The following is a 15,659-nucleotide window of genomic DNA, read 5'->3' as shown; positions in this document are numbered from 1 at the left end:
GAATTAGGGGCGGTCGGGTAGCCTAGTGGTTAAAGCGTTCGCTCGTCACGCCGAAGACCCGGGTTCGATACCCGACATGGGTACAATGTGTGAAGCCCATTTCTGGTGTCCCCCGCCGTGATATTGCAGGAATATTGCTAAAAGCGGCGTAAAACCATACTCACTCACTCACTTAAAACCCACAACGATGTGAGTGCGTTTGTTATTTATAACCATGAACTATACTTCTCTTTGAGAGTTACCTCCCTAATGGTCATATGTTTACTCATGTAGCCTGACACGTCAATTATTCACACTGTCCAAAAGTGCTAATATCTCGCTACACGAAAACTGGATCAACGTTTCCCGCATAGCGATATGCTTATAGGCCTGCCTCCGCCGCATTCGACAGACTGACCCGCCTCACTGACATATTGGTCAAGGTTTCACCTCAGAAAAATTACTTACCATATTCGACATAATAAGCGCCCAGGGCGCTCTCAAAATTAGAAATAGGGGGCTCTTATTAGAATATTATTTTGGAGAAAAACAACAGGGTTAAAAGATCGAAAATTTCGTGGTTTATGCTGAAAGCCTGAAATGTTTATATACGACAGATGTATTTTTCCAGAATCTAATTTCCCATAATTAAGGATGCATATAACACACGTATTATACACGAATAAATAAGTCTTGTGTACATTGATCAATCGGAAGGGGTGCTAATTGGGATTGTTTATTAGCCAATATACTAGTAAATATCGCAGTGGGAGTTGTATGTATTTTATCATTATACACATGCGAGGCAAAGATAGAGTTTGGTTACATCTTTCGAATGATAACTCATCCCCGTGGCCAACGCCCCATGTCATGTCCAAGAACCCAGAACAAATTAGAGCAGTGATTTCAACAACACAATAGTATATGAAGCATTATGACAAATCAACAAAATGCATGTTCACCCATGAGTTTATGGGAACACATTGTCATGCACTGTCCTCTTTTGCAGCTGCACCAGCTGTGCTCACAGATACGACTGAAAGAGTTCAATATTGCCGCGGCAAATTAAGCGGTATGCCGGAAACCGAGAGAGGCCTGTGGAACGATCGCAGTTATAGCGTGTGTTTGGGTACATTTGTTTTTATTGTTGATGTGTATTTGAAAGTTCAGACAATATTTGTGAACCCGTAAGACAATATATTCTGAGTTCACGGAGTTTCAGTGTGTTCGAGTTGACAACACCTACGCGTACCTGACTACAAGCTCGGATGTCATATCACGTTTTGGAACACGTTTCTATTTCTTGATGTAACAGTGCGCCGCAACACGTCTGCAACAAAATGGCTTCTCAGGTCGTCAAAATGTGGAAAATGCCAACACAATAGTGAGTATTTGGCGTTTATTTTAAAAATTAATTTCACTACACACTCGAAAAATTCACCATTATGGATAAGGCACGCATTACTTCAAGTCGTTACACATCCATGGCATTAAATTGAAGATAATCAGTTTTTGACGTGAACTGCAGATGTGCCTCATTATAGGGCAAGCCACGTATAGTAACGCTGTTCATAATGAAAACGGGTGGTTTTCTCCACTCTCTACCTATCCCCCCGGATATTTATCATGGATAAGGAATACGTATTTTTCAGGCTTCAAGATTCATATTTTTAGTTCACCTAATCATACCGAGCACATCATATATTGCGGGCCTGGGTCTCTCGCCCATGGGCCCACAGCAACATTTAGGTTATCGGTCTAGCTTGGCAAAATACAGTTTAATTTCAATGGACGAATGTGTGTTTGTTGTTAAGGTGGCACTCAGCAATATTCCGGTATACGACGATGGCCTGTAAATAATTTAGTCTCAACCAGACGATCCAGTGATTGCCATCATGACGCTTGATACACGCAATGTGGGATATGATTTGGTTTGTTTGTTTATTGTTTAACACCGCACTCAGCAATATTCCAGTTATATGACGGCGGTTTGTAAATAATCGAGTCAGGTCCAGACAATCCAGTGATTAATACCATGAGCATCGATCCATGCATTTGGGATCGATGACATGCATCAACCAAGTCAGCGAGTCTGACCACCCGATCCTGTTAGTCGCCTTTTACGACAAGCATCGGTTGCTGAAGACCTATTCTATCCCAACCAACCAACCAAACCAATCTGATTACAAAATGTTGAATATCTTATCCATCAACACCTGTTCCATCTATTGATATTCCGGTATTTGTTTGGTTGATCTTGAAAGTCAAGGCCAGTGTTTAGAAATCCTGCTTAGAAATCAGTGTAAACTTGAATAGGTGATGTGAGGTGAAATGGGGTTTAACGTCGCGTCCAAGATTATTGCACTTCTATAGCGATGTGTGTGTGTGTGTGTGTGTGCTTGTATACTCGCACCCCATGGTACCGCGGCATTCATCGTATCGCGGCATTTGTGATTTCCGATAGTTCACGCGGGACACGCCTCTTAGCGGCTGTCTATTAATGCAAATCAGTAGCCAGGAAGTGCTCACTTCGTAAACAATTTCAATTTCCACGGAATGTTCCGTCTGCTGTAAGTAAGGAGTTATTAATCCGTTGATACATATTTCTGGCATCTGTTGTAATATTGCCTTACCCCCATCTATCAATGGCCAACGATATAACCCGCAGTTCCCCAAGTAAACTTTCTCCATCGACCTGAACTAGATCATCTGCATATTCATGGCGACTAATGAGGTAACGGAAGTTACGTAGTCCGCACATTTTTTCCCGCACTGTGCCCAGAATCTATTGGGAGATCATAAGGGCCATAATGCCAATCTTAGAAATACGTTCTTCACTAGTAACCAAAAGATAAATACATACTTTGGGCATACTAGGAGTGCTTTTTATATATTTATTGTTGACATTTAACATTTTTCCATTTTGTGACCAATTATTGTAATCCAATTATTTTTAAACAATCTTAAAATATCATTTCTGATATTTTGATGTTGACTTATAAAAACATTTTTCTCTTACTTTTCGGTAAATATGCATTGAATACCTATTGCTGATAACACATTTAGAATTTTACTTGTGCTGTCTTTGCACTTGTCTGGACAAATCACTGATGTCTGGCATGATCATACAAAGTGGTTGGTAGAATTATGTCCTCTTTTTGTCCAATTCGGACCTCCATACACAACTTTTCTCTGTACCGCGATACGATGGAGTTCTCTCCCTTGTCAGACAGAGCGCGAGGCCCGGCTTTTACTCGGAGCTACTAATGTAAATAATGAACTTTTATCAGTAAAATATGCATTGTTTGATAACATGAATGATATCTGATACAGAGAACACGAATAAACATAAAGGTTAGTGAGTTCATTTTGTTCCGTTTAGCGTACATGACAAGTACCGCGATACCCCGAGGTTGCAGGCTACTAGTCCGGACTGATGCCGATTTATAAAAAATGTCTGCCACCAAAATCTAGTTGTAAGGTGTTTATCTTCAGGCTCATAGAGTTAAATAAAATCACATATCTGCTTTTGTAGCTGTGACCGAAAACATGTAATCCCAATAGAAAAGTTCCAGGTCCCCACCTCCTTGAATATTAAATGGTCGGTCTCTAATCAAGTCCATATAGTATACTTCATCTTTCAGTTATGCGACGGCATCATTCAACAAAGAACTCCAAGACACATTTGTGTTGATATTTTAATATTTTTAGATAACTGAAAATTTATGCACTTTTTGAAATTATTGAATGCCAGAATCTTCTTTCTTTGGTGTTCACTTCCACTCCCCTGAAATACAAACAGCTTAATAAATCTCGAAGAGGTACTTGAAAGATATCATATGACGAGAAACATTCATTTGGAGATAAGGCTTTATCAATATTCAAACAATAATGTATAATGCAAGTGTCTGATGGAAACACATTTTAACATTCATTCAGAGACATCAAGAATCAGGTTGAATACAAAACGTGGTACGAGCATAGATTTATATAAATAGATCCACATTCTTCGCATTCATTTAAAGCAAAAGAAAATAAACCAATTAACATGGATAGACAATGGAATGTAACTGTGAACAATTGTACTTACGTTGACATAATTCACAGCCCAGGGTTTATTTGGTGTGTTCCTCGATGATTCAACATTCTTGATTTTATCTCCTGGAATGGTCGTGTAACATTTTCCCCCTTGCTGCAACGAAAACATATAAAAAAAGGTCAAAACTAGAACTGTATTCAATAAGCATACATTTAGATCTATAGTCGATCCAAAAAGATAACATACATGTACATTGTATAATTGCCTAAAATATAGGAAAAACTGTAAATCCAAAGTCCCCATGTATAACGTCCGATCGGAAATATCTCAGGCTACAGATATAAGTTACCAAATTATGAGTACCATCATAAAAAAAACATCTAATGTAATTTGGTTTCCATGTAGATCTACACCGGTCTGACAAAGCGGTCAGGCACAACCGTGATTGTTATAGTGAGCCACGTCTCACAACCTCTGTCGGAGTACAATGACACACACTCATGTTAGTACAAACATATGGCTTGTTAGGGACCTTTTCTAAACCGGAATCCAAACGGGAACAGATATATTAGAGAGGCATTGTAGCTAATTACGACTCGTATCTTCATCGCAGCACCGTTTATATAGCTACTGTACGATTTCGTAGCGAGCACTGGAACTTACTCGTTCAGTTTTCGATCACCATTTTATTCTCTCTCATTGTCAAAATGTTTCAGAGAACCAAGTATCATATGAAATTTATTTGTTACTACATTTAGTGAACATAATACAGATCAATATCGTTAAATATAATTCTGTAGTATGGTAGCCTACATGGCAACATATGGAGTTCGAAAACCGAACGAATATGGTTGCTATCAATTCCATTGTATTTTTCATTGGTGCACATTGGCTACACCTATCTCACATTAAATATCAACAAACGATGACCAACTCACTGACAATATATGGTGATATTTAACTTCTGACTATCGACTAGCTTATCACCAGCGAGGACAATACCTCAAACACCCCGTCATAGCGTGCGACGAGAGACACGTTTCTCTTTTGCTCGTTTTCATTAGAAGGGCGTCGGACATAGATCTAGTTATCGGAAAATGATGAATTGATTCTTTTTTGGAAATATTGAAAATGCACATGATAAGCGCCTTGCTAAAATAAACTTTATAGACAGCACCAGCAACCAGATGATCCACATTTAGGTTACTTCAGTCAGTGCCAATTAGGCCTTTTCGGAAACAACAAGTATGTTTCTGTCTACAATACAATTTTTCATAACATTGAGCGCTTTAGACTAGGGCTATAACTAGCAGCCTACAGAGAGTCGATCTGAAAATACTTCCATTGTTTTGATTCCCTCTCTTTGCTGTATAAGAGAAATCTACTCAACATTTCCCAAGGCCCGAATGAGCCACATTGTCTCACAAAAATCAAAGTCAGAAGATTAGTACATGTAAACTTTAAACAGTAATGATTTCACAAATAACAAGGAAGAAATGGCGATAACTGTCAGTGGTCAGTAGGCGATGCATACATGTAAGTTAGGCCTATTTACAGACCCTTACGATCGAAACCCGAACATAATATGACGACCACAAAACGCCGCCAGACTGAATTCTGGTCAAACATATAGGCTACTGCTTGCCCTTGGTAATTACCCTTGGTATCCATAAAATAATAAAATGGAAAAAAATCTTGGGCCTCCTTCACCTCTATATATACTTCATGTTCTGTGTATCAAATACTGACGCTCAGTGAAAGTGACCGGCAAACTGCATTCTAAACCCCGCCACTTCTGCATAATACGATACATTTAAATCATTTGGCTATCTGCATGTACAGAAACATATCAACAAGTGAAGACTGCTTTTGAAAAATTAACTTACCTCATCCGAATTAACAGATCATCTGTCCAGTTCCAGTTGCTGCACAATCACTTATATATAATATGTCTGGAGTGAGCTTGAACTAAGGTGGCTGGTGACAACAAATCTTTCGCGACAATGTGACGTCATTCTGACTTCACTTCACGAGGCAACAGGCTAAACTTTTCGGCAGTCCCTCTCACGCTGCAAAAAATGCGAGCTAATTGTTTTTAACTGTGATATTGCTTGTGACACCATTAAGTAGACAGATAACTTCATTAATAGATCTATATGTTTAAAAAAAATAAAACTAAGATATGGTAGAAGTGGTTTCCTAAACATCATTTACAAAAAGTGTTGTAATGTCCAAAGCACAATGTTATTACAACGTTAATTTGCAACTTTGTTGAATAACGTTACAATGTAACCGTAACACTAACGTAGTCATAGAGATACGAAATTACGTTCTTGAAATTTTAGTATTTAAGAGATGAAAATTCAAATGCCGAATAAACAGACAGGTAACCGTAATGCATTACTGCCTTGGTATTCTGACAAATTCATGTTGATTTTGAAAAAACAGTTCTATTCCTTTATGACTACCGAGAAGCAAACTCTATAACCTTTCACCGACGGTTCAGAAACGTAGTTACAAAACGTTGTGTGATGTACGATGCACAACATTTTCACAACATAAATGTGCAACTTTGTTATAACGTTGTGAAATAACGTTGCACGTTGACGTTATAATAACGTTGTGACAACGTTATTTCACGACGTTACCAATCAACAACCTTTCCACAACGTTGTGACAACGTCGTGTGTTAGCTTGGAACAAGTACCATCTTTTAACGTCTTTTGGTTTGACGGGGTCGGAGATCAAACCCCGGACCTTCCACTCTCCGGGCCGACACTCTACCACTAGACCACGGAGGCAGTCGTAAACTGAAATAACGTGAAGACTTGTTGGCTGTCGCACCAGATGGCCAATCTCTTTGTCCCAAAGGGTGAAATTGCTCCTTTCGAAAGGACGTAAACAGCAGTCCAGTAAGCGAATATTTTAACTTATTTTGTATGTATGAACCGCCCTTGTGGTCTAGCGGTAGAGTGTCTATCCAGAGAGTGGAAGGTCTGGGGTTCGCTTCCTGGCCTCGCCATACTTAAAGTAAAAGACGTTAAAAAAGGATGCAGTAAAACAGTATGATAAACTTGGTATTACTATCAGATAAACAGGATATCGTAAGAGATGACTAACAGGATCGGGTAGTCAGGCTAGCTGTCTGGGTTGATGCATGTCATCGTATCCCAATTACATGGATCATGATGTTTATCACTGGGTCGTCTTGTCCAGACCGCCGTCATATAGCTGGAATTTGCTGTCTTGACGAGACAATCCAGTGATTCACATCGTGAGCCTCCATCCAATTGGGATACAATGACATGTATCTACCAAGTCAGCGAGCCTGACCACCCGATCCTGTTAGTTGCCTCTTATGACAAGCATAGTTGCCTTTTATGGCAAGCATGGGTTGCTGAAGACAAACAAACAACAAACTAACAAATCATATTGCTGGAATATTCCTGAGTGCTGCGTAAGCATCAAACAAACAAACAAACATTATAATACATGGGTGAGTTCACTCTGACATTGTATTCATCATTAGTTTCTTTATTGGGTCTTATTATGTGTTGAACATTGATTATTTTACGAATAACGTGGGGTAACAAATTTATCACACTCCTGGGCATAAGCTAAAGGCTGGCATGATCACCTCCCCTACCGTACCGAGGCAAGAGCATCCACTAGCCTTTTTATCATAGTCTTGTTTCCACCCTTGCCACATCAAGCCACTTTCCTGTGCTAAATATGATTGGACTATCACACATATTGATAGTCCAGTCAGAGAATGTTTTACGACATCAGCATCCACGACTGGTACACCTTCATCTGAAAGTGATTTACTGCTGCCTGTCTTTGTTGACACGAATATGTCTTTTTCATCTTTTAAACCCAACAACGATTGGCTATGTTTTTGTGTCAGGGATGAAATCACAATTTTTTTCTCTTATCTGATTAACTAGATCGTCGCCTATGGTAGTCACCATCTTTGTGAAGCTATACCAGATAAGAACTGCGATCTGATTGGATATCACGTTAACATTACAAGGGGCACAACTCGTGATCTACGTGAGGTGGCGCCAGAGTCGAACCGAGAAAAGTGGCCTTGATGTAGCAAGGGTACAAACTTGTCTCTGATATACATGATATAGGCTCTTGGACACGCTTGCCTCAGGAAGATGACCATCTTTATTCCGAATACATGATATTTACGAACAGAAACACTAGGCTAATATCTCAATTTATCCAACAGTATTATATTTCTGTATTCTCTTTAACAGGTTGAAGTCATGCGTTGGGCAGTGATGTGGTGATGGAAGATGAACTTGGCATTGTGAAGAGCACCTGTTCCATTACCTGTGATTTACATGAGCAGCCGGTGAAATTCTTGGCGCCATCAAGTTATGTGGCGCAATATCCATGAGACCTCGATCCAGTTGATATTCATATGCTGGAAACAGCCTGAACCTTAACCATACCCCAGTGGAAGGTTTGTTCGAATCAGGTTTTGCACTTTTTGTCAAAAGTTCAGTTTCCATAGTAACCATGGAACATCCAGATACGGGTGAAATGGACCAGAATATCAACGTCAGTAAATCTGATGTTGCCCATGCAAATTATGCTAGCTCCCACGTGTCCAATATCATTTCCCAGATGATCAATGATAGTGAAGCTGAGGACACAGCCTCGTCGGCTGGTGGTGGTGGTGGTGGCGGTGGTGAGGTTGAGACAGAGATCATTGATGACACGGGTACCAAGTGTCATGTGTGTAGTGTCTGCCAGAAGATCTTCTACAAGCCGTATCTACTTCGTGTTCATATGGTCAGTCATACTGACCTCAAGCCATATGAGTGTGACATATGCCATAAAACATTTCGGCACCCGTCATCTTTGTCCATCCATAAAAAGATGCACACTAGAGAAGGTCTCGTGACTTGTGAAATCTGCGAGCAATTGTTCACAAGTCCATCGAAACTGCAGCAACATATGCAGAGCCACATTGCCAAACCGAGAGCAAGACTTGAGAACGGGCTGAGCTCTGCCTCAGAAGCGACAGAACACTTATCCGAAACTGAGAGACTTTCAGCTATTAAAGCTTATGGTGTCAAGTCTTTATATGCGAATATGTCAAGTGGAAAAAGTTTGGAACAGAAAAAACAGCATGAATGTGATGTTTGCCAAAAGGTTCTGTCGTCAGCTTCGAATTTGAACAAACATAAAAAGGTCCATACAAGAGTAAAGAATATGTGTACCCTTTGTGGCATGACGTTTCCTTTCACAACTCAGTATGACATACACATGAGGCAGCACAAGGGCCTGAAGACACAGGAGTGTGATGTGTGTGGGAAGTTGTTTCTAGAGCCCGGCAAACTGACGATTCATATGCGTGTTCACAATGGCGACAAGCCGTACAGGTGCGATGTTTGTGGCCATGCTTTCTCACAGTCAGGTAGTCTGAAGTTTCATAAACTCAAACATACGGGGGAGAGTCCTTATGCCTGTAAGCATTGTGACAAGATGTTCCGGACCCCGACTAGGCTGAAAGAACACGAGCGACTACATACTGGAGAGAAGCCGTTCAGCTGCGAAGTTTGCTCCAAGTCTTTCAGGACATCCAAGATGCTCAGGAGCCATATCTTCACTCACGAGAAGGAGAGTAAGGCGAGTCAGGATGAGTCCGTGTCGGGGTTGTGTAAGTCTGGGGATGCAGCAGCAGGTAGTCCTGGGAACAGTTCTGTGGTCTTCGTGATGGAGAGTTCAAAGGACACCCTGGCATCATCTGACCCTGGAGAGGAATCCTTGATGTCTGTGTCCGACTCTCAGTTGTCCTGCAGCCCTGCTGGGGACATGAAGGGCTCGGCTGATCAGCGACAGACATCATGGGATCATATGGATGACGGGATGACGGGATCTGAAGAAAATACCGACGACGGGTTGTCGCATGGTCCGATGTCCGGGTCATCAGATCGACCAAACATGACCAGTTCCGCAACGGAGAAGTTATGGAAGTGCGACATTTGTGACAGAGCGTTTACATATCTGTCCTACCTTGAGCGACACAAACTTGTTCAACACAGCGATGGCAGAAAGTACTACTGTAAGCCTTGCGACAGGATTTTTAAGTCGCTCATGGCCTTCCATGGCCATAAGTCTTTCCATACTGGAGGAGGGAAAGCCAACTGTGAGGTTTGTGGGATGGAGTTCTCCAACAGCCGGAGCTTGAACAACCACAGGAGGGTGCACACCAAGGAGGAGTATACTTGTGGGGTGTGTGAGATGAGCTTTGCTGAGGTGACAGAACTCCTGACCCACATGGAGGAACATGGCAGTTCCTCCTGAGCCAGGAATATGTGTTGATGAAATCAGTTTGCTGATAAACAATGGGAAAATGAGTCAACCTGATTATATACTGAACAAAACAAGTTAGATATCATGGCTATTTTTTGCGGTATTTTTTTTGTAGTGAAGACTGACGTCCCAATTTCGTAAAAAATCCCCAAACATTTTGTGTCCATTATCGATGGCTTGGTTTGGTTTACAGTCAATATTAATATGGCATTAGTAGTACTGTTCGATAAGCAAAATCGTTCAATATATTGCCAATTAATTTCTATAACTGTAAATATGTTTTTTAAATTACCAATAATTTTGTGAGGTTGCCAATAATTTTAATATTTAGAGTTAATATTTAACCTGAATTTGATTATATGCACCTGGAAATAAATTAGTACCAACCGTCTTTATTTCCATATATCTTGAACTTTCTTGCAGCCTTTGAACTGCCTCCAACTTCTAGTGGTAGAGCGTCTGCCACGAGAGCATAAGGTCAGGGGTTTGATTCCTGGGCGCTTTATACCAAAACACGTTATGAGCTGGTACTTGTTGTTACCCTGCCTGACGCTCGGCATTAAGGGGCTTAAGCAAGGACTGACGGTTTTGAGTCAGTATACTGTGTCTGAGTGTGTTTTTTATGTTAAACTGCAGCATGATATCTCAGTGGTTCAAGCAGCCGCATAAGTGCATACATATTGCACATCTTGAACGCGACGATAAACCCCATTTCACCTAATCTCACTTCACCATGTAGCCTTTGGCTGTATAACACTTATTTTGTGTTGATAAATGTCCAAGCTACCACTTACCCCAGATGAAATGACTCCTGAACACCCCAGGGTAGAATGTGTCCAGTCCTCCATTGCTAGTCGATAGAGGTGACTAATTGGGAACCTGTGGGCCTCGGGGTAGAGTGTGTCCAGTCCTCCATTGCTAGTCGATAGAGGTGACTATTGGGAACCTGTGGGCCTCGGGGTAGAATGTGTCCAGTCCTCCATTGCTAGTTGATAGAGGTGACTAATTGGGAACCTGTGGGCCTCGGGGCAGAATGTGTCCAGTCTTCCATTGCTAGTCGATAGAGGTGACTAACTGGGAACCTGTGGGCCTCGGGGTAGAATGTGTCCAGTCCTCCATTGCTAGTTGATAGAGGTGACTAACTGGGAACCTGTGGGGCCTCGGGGTAGAATGTGTCCAGTCCTCCATTGCTAGTCGATAGAGGTGACTAATTGGGAACCTGTGGAGCCTCGGGGTAGAATGTGTCCAGTTCTCCATTGCTAGTCGATAGAGGTGACTAATTGGGAACCTGTGGAGCCTCGGGGTAGAATGTGTCCCGTCCTCCATTGCTAGTCGATAGAGGTGACTAATTGGGAACCTGTGGGCCTCGGGGTAGAGTGTGTCCAGTCCTCCATTGCTAGTCGATAGAGGTGACTAATTGGGAACCTGTGGGCCTCGGGGTAGAATGTGTCCAGTCCTCCATTGCTAGATGATAGAGGTGACTAATTGGGAACCTGTGGGCCTCGGGGCAGAATGTGTCCAGTCTTCCATTGCTAGTCGATAGAGGTGACTAACTGGGAACCTGTGGGCCTCGGGGTAGAATGTGTCCAGTCCTCCATTGCTAGTTGATAGAGGTGACTAACTGGGAACCTGTGGGGCCTCGGGGTAGAATGTGTCCAGTCCTCCATTGCTAGTCGATAGAGGTGACTAATTGGGAACCTGTGGAGCCTCGGGGTAGAATGTGTCCAGTTCTCCATTGCTAGTCGATAGAGGTGACTAATTGGGAACCTGTGGAGCCTCGGGGTAGAATGTGTCCCGTCCTCCATTGCTAGTCGATAGAGGTGACTAATTGGGAACCTGTGGGCCTCGGGGTAGAGTGTGTCCAGTCCTCCATTGCTAGTCGATAGAGGTGACTAATTGGGAACCTGTGGGCCTCGGGGTAGAATGTGTCCAGTCCTCCATTGCTAGATGATAGAGGTGACTAATTGGGAACCTGTGGGCCTCGGGGCAGAATGTGTCCAGTCTTCCATTGCTAGTCGATAGAGGTGACTAACTGGGAACCTGTGGGGATTTGGGTGAGAATTGGTCCCCAACAACCTGTGCTGGACAAAGAAGGTGATTGATCAGGTAGTCAGGCTCAGTGACTTAGTTGATGGTGTGATTGGCACGTGTAGATGGTTGCTCGTTACATCCACCAGCGGATTGTCTACTCCAGACTTGATTATTTACATGCTACCGTCATATAGCTTAAATATCGCTGCCCATGTTGAGTACTGTGACGATAGTTTTAAATATAAAACATCAACTCCAGAGAATAACAAGTCTTAATTACCTGTTGCAACAGATTCCTTTGGGTGTAAAAGGCAAAATAGAGGTAAATTATATGAATGGATCACTGAAAATCAGTGCGGCAGCTAGTGTTCTGAAGAAGGAGAAACATGTCCTGCCCTTCTGGTAGCGCTCACCACTGACAAGGTTAATTTTGTAAAACAAAAGCATTGTTTGCATAAAAAAGTAAGTGTTTGTTTGTTGCCTCACATTGCACAACAGGGGCATGGGGGGCGGTTGTCTTAAGGCGCCGCAATTCTTGGTGCAGAGGGGGTCCCCTGGAGAAACCAGAAATCTATGGTTGTGGGTTCAAATCCCTGTTCGCCCTGATTATTTTTCTAGGTTTTTCAGCACGATATTTATCCATACCCATGCTCCATGTGGGTGGCCCAGTCGTCTATGGTGCCGCTATTCACTGTGCAGAAATGCGTCCCTTGGGCATGCCAGAAATTTGTCCAGTCCTCCATTGCTAGTTGATAGAGGTGACTAATTGGGAACCTGTGGAGCCTCGGGGTAGAATGTGTCCAGTCCTCCATTGCTAGTCGATAGAGGTGACTAATTGGGAACCTGTGGAGCCTCGGGGTAGAATGTGTCCAGTCCTCCATTGCTAGTCGATAGAGGTGACTAATTGGGAACCTGTGGAGCCTCGGGGTAGAATGTGTCCAGTCCTCCGTTGCTAGTCGATAGAGGTGACTAATTGGGAACCTGTGGAGCCTCGGGCTAGAATGTGTCCAGTCCTCCATTGCTAGTCGATAGAGGTGACTAATTGGGAACCTGTGGAGCCTCGGGGTAGAATGTGTCCAGTCCTCCATTGCTAGTCGATAGAGGTGACTAACTGGGAACCTGTGGAGCCTCGGGGTAGAATGTGTCCAGTCCTCCATTGCTAGTTGATAGAGGTGACTAACTGGGAACCTGTGGGCCTCGGGCTAGAATGTGTCCAGTCCTCCATTGCTAGTCGAAAGAGGTGACTAACTGGGAACCAGTGGGGCCACGGGGTAGAATGTGTCCAGTCCTCCATTGCTAGTTGATAGAGGTGACTAACTCGGAACCTGTGGGCCTCGGGCTAGAATGTGTCCAGTCCTCCATTGCTAGTTGTCATGCCAGAAACCTATGATTGTTGGTTCCTGGCTGAGTGACTTTGAATGGGCGTAGATGAATGTGAATGGCAGTGACTGTCAATTATTTTGTTCTCTCTGTTGTAAATAACCTCCACTCAAAGGTTGATTACCAAAAAATGGTAATAATAATATATCTACCTGCCCTGCAGGACAAGTTACGTTTAAGAACGTATTTGAGCCAGAATATAATCCATGGTCTGTTTTTAAAAAAAAACTGGATAGGCCTATGTACAGGATGTAGTAAACAGTGATTTGCTTCTTCTAGGGGTGTATTTGGTTTACACTCTGTCCAAATAAGGCATCAGTGTCCTGCATGGTCTTGTCGTAGGAGGCGACTAACGGGTCAGGTTCGCTGACTTGGTTGATGCATGTCATTGATCCCAATTGCGTGGATCGATGCTCATGATGTCTGGTCAGACCGCCGTCATACAGCTGGAATATTGTTGAGTGCGGCGTTAAACAACAAATCAACCAACCAAATCCTCCATGGTTTGAGAGCAACTTCAAGAGATTGCCAATTCATTTCTAGTAATGTTCAATATATTTTTTTAATTTCCTGTGATTTTAATTACTTTTATACGTTATAGACAGAGAATGAGGTCAAGGTTTTGTTTTAAAATTATCAATGATTTTGGTATCTTTTACATGTTATTGACAGTGTTTGAGTCGGTGAGTGAGTAAGATCAATATCTTTGTTTTTGATTACCAATGATTTGGTAAGTTTTATAATGTGTGAGTGAGTTAAGATTTAACCTCGCATCACAACATTATATTTGCAGATGAGTTTTCTTTTTATAGTCCATCAATGTCATGAATATTGGCTATATCAGCTTTCATTTCAATGATGAATGCTGGACAGATGTTCCTGTCTTGAGAAATATAATAACCCAGGATAGATGTAATAGGTTGGTTATGAGCCTTGACAAACAATGAAATTATGTTATATTATGAATATATTGTTATGTACAGGGACTTTGTGGTTAATTTACTAGTGCTGATAGTTTTGGTAGTCTCATTTTATCAGTTTGGTTGAGTTTTATCCATGTGATTGTTAATATGGTACAGCCCATTAAGATCTGGCTTCAAATTGGTCTTAAGCAACCATGCTTGTCATTAGAGACGACTAATGGGATCGGGTGGTCATGCTCGCTGACTTGGTTGATAGACATAGATCAATCCTCATCTTGTCAATCACTGGATTGTCTTGTCAAGACTTGATTATTTCAGTCCATGAAATATGGCTGCAATATTGCCGAGTTGCAGTGTTATCCAACAGACAAATGGTAATTCAGTCACAGTGTGCAATATAAGCTACTGTGGCTGCTTTCATTTTCTGTCTGACTGGTGAAAATAGAATCTAGTTAACCTGACAGGCTAGCTTAATTTCTGTGTTGTGAGCTATAATATTGTTTTTCAAATGTCAAATATAAAAGTTCGAAACTGGGAATTTCCTGCTAAAATGTTCAGTGGATTTTGAATGCCTGTTTTTTTTTATTTCAATGATATACTGCAACCTTTTTTGACTTAGCTTTTTTTGTTATTGTTTAATGCCGCACTCTGCAATATTCCAGCTATATGATGGCGGTCGGTAAATAATCGAGTCTGGACCAGACAATCCAGTGATAGACCTCATGAGCAACGATCCACACAATTGGGATACGATGGCATGCATCAACCAAGTCAGCGAGCCAGACCACCCGATCCGGTTAGTCGCCTCTAACAACAAACATAGTCGCCTTTAATGGCAAGCATGGGCTGCTGAAGACCCAATGGTCCCTTATCACAAGAGTAAGTGACAAGAACGCATTGACTCAGCTTGAAGTTCTATAACCTTGTTGAAACTTGAAATAAATATTTCATACACTGCAGTGAACTTCATATGA

The 15,659-nt window shown here is 41.9% G+C and overlaps 1 protein-coding gene across 1 annotated transcript; it reads left to right on the top strand.

The window, feature by feature from the left end:
- Nucleotides 1-1,314: 1,314 nt before the first annotated feature.
- Nucleotides 1,315-11,211, top strand: LOC139460761 (zinc finger protein 721-like). Its single transcript, XM_071242232.1, has 2 exons — nt 1,315-1,363; nt 8,284-11,211. Exon 2 carries the CDS (start codon nt 8,549-8,551, stop codon nt 10,340-10,342), a length of 1,794 nt encoding a protein of 597 aa, XP_071098333.1. The 5' UTR covers nt 1,315-1,363; nt 8,284-8,548; the 3' UTR covers nt 10,343-11,211.
- Nucleotides 11,212-15,659: the final 4,448 nt, after the last annotated feature.

This window comes from Haliotis cracherodii, unplaced genomic scaffold (genome assembly GCF_022045235.1).
Source record: "Haliotis cracherodii isolate W230 unplaced genomic scaffold, xgHalCrac1.p SCAF_14, whole genome shotgun sequence".
Classification (NCBI taxonomy): domain Eukaryota; kingdom Metazoa; phylum Mollusca; class Gastropoda; order Lepetellida; family Haliotidae; genus Haliotis; species Haliotis cracherodii.
The sequence above is the reverse complement of the archived record's forward strand: the minus strand, read 5'-3'. Positions and strand labels throughout refer to the sequence as shown.

What these genes read in the sequence shown, in the direction of transcription:
- LOC139460761 (XM_071242232.1), top strand. Translation starts at nt 8,549, where the DNA reads ATGGAACATCCAGATACGGGTGAAATGGACCAGAATATCAACGTCAGT.